The sequence below is a fragment of the Mytilus galloprovincialis genome, chromosome 6 (genome assembly GCF_965363235.1).
Source record: "Mytilus galloprovincialis chromosome 6, xbMytGall1.hap1.1, whole genome shotgun sequence".
NCBI classification, from domain to species: Eukaryota; Metazoa; Mollusca; class Bivalvia; order Mytilida; family Mytilidae; genus Mytilus; species Mytilus galloprovincialis.
Window position 1 is genome coordinate 47,291,677 of NC_134843.1, and position 4,858 is coordinate 47,296,534.

At 30.7% G+C, this 4,858-nt stretch overlaps 1 protein-coding gene across 2 annotated transcripts in view; it reads left to right on the top strand.

The window, feature by feature from the left end:
* The first annotated feature begins 1,520 nt into the window (after positions 1–1,520).
* Positions 1,521–4,858, top strand: part of LOC143079727 (protein sel-1 homolog 3-like) — a 108,180-nt gene continuing 104,842 nt past the window's right edge. For both annotated transcript variants that reach the window (XM_076255271.1, XM_076255273.1), the window contains exon 1: positions 1,521–1,616. In XM_076255271.1, coding sequence (XP_076111386.1) covers positions 1,554–1,616 — 63 coding nt within the window. In that variant the 5' untranslated portion in view covers positions 1,521–1,553. The remainder of the gene's footprint in view (positions 1,617–4,858) is intronic.

Below are 4,858 nucleotides of genomic sequence, written 5' to 3' on the forward strand. Positions count from 1 at the left end.
CAATTTAATTGAAGTCTGGAGCTGGCATGTCAGTTAACTGCTAGTAGTCTGTTGTTATTTATGTATTATTGTCATTTTGTTTATTTTCTTTGGTTACATCTTCTGACATCAGACTCGGACTTCTCTTGAACTGAATTTTAATGTGCGTATTGTTATGCGTTTACTTTTCTACATTGGCTAGAGGTATAGGGGGAGGGTTGAGATCTCACAAACATGTTTAACCCCGCCGCATTTTTGCGCCTGTCCCAAGTCAGGAGCCTCTGGCCTTTGTTAGTCTTGTATTATTTTAATTTTAGTTTCTTGTGTACAATTTGGAAATTAGTATGGCGTTCATTATCACTGAACTAGTATATATTTGTTTAGGGGCCAGCTGAAGGACGCCTCCGGGTGCGGGAATTTCTCGCTACATTGAAGACATGTTGGTGACCTTCTGCTGTTGTTTTTTTTTCTATGGTCGGGTTGTTGTCTCTTTGGCACATTCCCCCATTTCCATTCTCAATTTTATACTTTAATGTAAGCTTGGTACAGTAGCTATTTATAGCTACTTACTAAAAAGTGTGAATAGAAAAAGAAAATAAGGTGTCTTTTTTTACACTTATATCCATTTATCTCTCATACAATGAAGATTTTTGTTTTTGTGTTTATAATAAATGGAACAACTTTATAAAACACAATGTTTATTTATTTCCCTCTTTAGAACAAAATCTGCTTCAAATTAATCAATATCAGTTACTGATGATGTATTTAGACCTACTTTTGTTGCTTTATATTTCCATCAAATTAATCTGTAAAAATATTATAATTGTACATATCTAGACGTATTTATACTTTTCGTACGCTTCTAATGTGTTTCAATATTGACAAAAAGTAAGTTTTGAGGTACAAAATGTGACATTTTTGTTTATGTTTTTTTAGAAATTACATACCAAAACATAATAGGAATGGTAGCTTTCTTAGTTACGGTAGAACGTGTCATCTAACCCTTCAAAATATTTGTCAACGTCCAATGAAATCGTTACAAATAATTGCACTCGTCTGGGTTATTACAAAGTGAAATTATCCATGGTCAATAGAAACAATAACATGGTCAATTATCCATCCCCAATAGAAACATAAAGATAAATTTTTAAAACAACTGCATAACTTGTAATGAAGTGTTCAATCTCCGGAAAAGGGGAGGCTTTATTCACCTAAGTTGCTTGTCTATAAAACAAAACCTAAAAAGAGTTACTCATCGTGCACGTATTTAGTCGATTCCTCTAATTTTTGTAAGTCTTAGTCAAATATTTATGATATTGCGCTCCATATATTCAATTTCCCAACAGTAAGAAAATTGGAAAATACTTCTTTATAAGATTCACACAACGAAATGTAGTCACCATGAAAAATAACATATCTCTTTATAATATTTATTACAGTTATTGATATTTTAGTGTTCTATATAAAACTTTACTTGAAAGTTGTGACACACGTTATCGACATATGCAACAGCTGCCACAATGTACAACGTATAAGCTAAGGTGACTGAAATATTTAAAAAAAAATCTGTGACAATGAATGAGAATAATGTCATCGTCTTTTACGAGTATTTCCTTTTTTTAATTCTAGCAAGCAAGGTAAAGTGAAAATTTATTTTCTTTTGTCAAATTGTGGTTGTTTTTTTAATACAAAATGAATTTGAAACAATTTTAATTATTGAGATTAAACATTCATGTTTTTACGTCATGTCGAAAGCCTTGAAACCACGGGGGGGGGGGGGGGGGGTAACTTCGATATTTTTTTGGTAAGGGTTTGCCATTTTGGTTTACTCCTGGTTTGCCCACGTTTAATTCTTCCAATTATCTAATAGCAAAGAAAACAAAAAAGACAAAAGGTTTAATGAGCATACAATTGTATAGTCTGTTCCAACTTAGGTTTATAGTTTATCAGTGATTTCTTACTATATTTACATATTTTTTATTATGATTCTTAAAGAAAAATAATAAATCAATCAAATAGGTTTTTTCTCAATAATTTGAAATAAATTCAATTTTATCATTCAAAATACAACTAAAGACAAAACAATGACATTCAGTAATAAAAGTGTCTTCATAATTTATTAGTTTCTGAATGATTTTCATGATATAAATACTGCAATACAAATTATCTTTTATTGCAAACATAATTTATTAATATATGAATCAAAGTTTATAAGTGCATTACATAGGGAATAAATAAAGCACTATGGTAAAATAAGTAATATGCAGCACCATGGGCATTGTATGTATAATAAAGGGAAATGGAATATTTTATATATATTTAAAAAGTCACTAATTACAATATTTCACTAAGTTGTTCAATTAAAATGGAGACGATGGGATGCTATTTCAAAATAGTCTATCACTCTGACGATTCCTTGTCGGTATCTGTGTCTTTCAGTATTTGGAATCTGGTTTCTATTACTCTGAATCTTTTTTTTTTTTGGTGGGCCGGCTCCTCCTGCTGCATACTGGATAATATTTCTAATATTAGTGCCTGGTACTTCTTCATTAACTCATTGATCTCATTGGATTGGCATGTTGGAGTCTCATCATAATTTTGATGTTCCATAGAAAGCGATATACTTCAACCCAGAATTCTGTCACATAATCAGTAAATAATGTTGTAGCAAGCATGTTGTCAGCTTCACCAATGTTTTCTAAACTTTTATGCAAAACATCCTCAACTAGGTGGGGTCGAACAAGAGATAATACTGCGGCTCGTCTTTTAAATCAAGTGATGTCTTCATTTTCTTTGTAATACGACTGTAGTCAACATTTCTGTGCTCATCGACAAATACACTTAATAAAGTTTGGAACACTATCTGTGCTGTGTTGTTGGTTGCTGTCTCATGATTTTTTTCTGAATGAAGTTGTTACTGAAGTTATTGAGCAATCATTTTGTATCCTTTCTTAGCTGCTGATTTTTTTTGAATAAGAAAATGCTGCTCAAATTGTGCATTTGTTAAGCTGCAGTTGCATTTATATTCTATTTGTTACGACTAATTGGATATTTTTTATATTAATTTTAGAACAGTGTATTTATTTAAATTAAAATATATATATATATTAATCTTTGATTCTTTATTTTTTTAAGAATGTAACAACAATTATATTTGCACATTTTTCTTGAGTTAATAGCAGAATAAAGTATCTTTAATTAAGATAAATACAGGTAAAATAAGAGGTATATTGTCAAATTCTACACATTTTCCTGCTCAAAAATATTAAAATAAAAAATATGTTTGCACATTTTCATTGATATGATAGCAGAATATTGTATCATTTATTAAAATTTACAGGTAAAATAAAAGGTAAAAATTATGACTATTATTCAGAAATAAACTATAATTGTTAAAACAACAATTCCCCTATGTTTACATATGCATGTAATTAAAAGTGGGCAAACCAGGATGACACCGCCATTTTTGCCTCAAAAAACGTACCCATTTTAATATAACATTCACTGAAATTCAATACCTATAGTTATATAAATATTTAAGAAAGAATGACCTATACTTATATACAATATTTAAAATGTGACCCACGTTTATATAAGTATTAACTCATCATTACTCATAATTCATGATAAATATACCAGCTACCCTTAAGTTTTTATATATGAATTGACATCGTTTGGTGCAAAACATTATTGAAGATCAAATCAGGAGACAAATTACCGGGGTTCATTTCGGAACTTATTTGAAAGGTGTACTTTCAAATAAATTGATTTAATTTAATATAATAATTGACCATTAATAATGTAAGATTCTCAAAAGCATATTTATATATGATATGTAGATCATACCCCAAATCAATATACAGTTATCAAACGTAAATGCATTTTAATATAGGATGCCATTAAAAATGAGGGTCATTTTTATATAAAATCTCGCAAAATAATGACCCATATTTTTGGCACATCCCCGTATACCCAATAAAAGGAAGATATGTAGTGTGCTGGTGACCTGTTATAATATATATGATTGATGTATACTTTACCTCAATTTAGGATAAAATCTTGAATTTTAAAGAGTCGAGATATATTTATATATATTGTTTATATTATGAAATGATTCACCAGAGAGCCGTGATGTAGTGGTCAGTACATCTGACTACTAACACAAAGGTTCCTGGTTCGATTCCCGTTCGGGATGAAAATTTCAGCAACTCAATTTTCGGCTCTCCCTTGACACCATTTGCGAGTATGGTCTTGAAGAAACGATGATAGTCCGTCGGACGGGGACGATAAATGGCTGACCCGTGTTAAGAGAGAACCATATCTCTTGCACGTTAAAGACACCCTTGTAGATTTCGAAAAAGAGTAAGCTAATGCCGCTACAAGGCAGCACTCGCACCCGCGAAGTGGAAAGGGATTAATATAAGTTGCAAAACTTGTTTCCCAATCCACTATATATAAATATGTTTAAACTAACCTGATTCGTTAGGCAAGTTCATTCATGTCAAAAAGCGTTGACTTAACTAATTGATGAATGGTTAAAATATTTAGACAATGGAGAATTCTAATATGACGTGCTTCTTTCGCTTTGTAAATAAACACATGCTCTAAATCCAATATTTTTTTTTTTTGCACATGCGTATATTGACTACTGCAGAATAATGAATTTTATCAAATTTACATGCATTTAATATATTTCATTAACTTAAAACACTTCCAAACTCTTAAATGATGCACATGTTGTTACTAATTCATTTATTATGACTGTAATGTGTTGCATTCCGAAATTTACATATTTGACCTAGATACGACAACCGTTCATGCTGGCTGTTCAAAAACTCATCCCTCTGAAAATTCACAGCGCCACCTGTTTGCTTCTTTT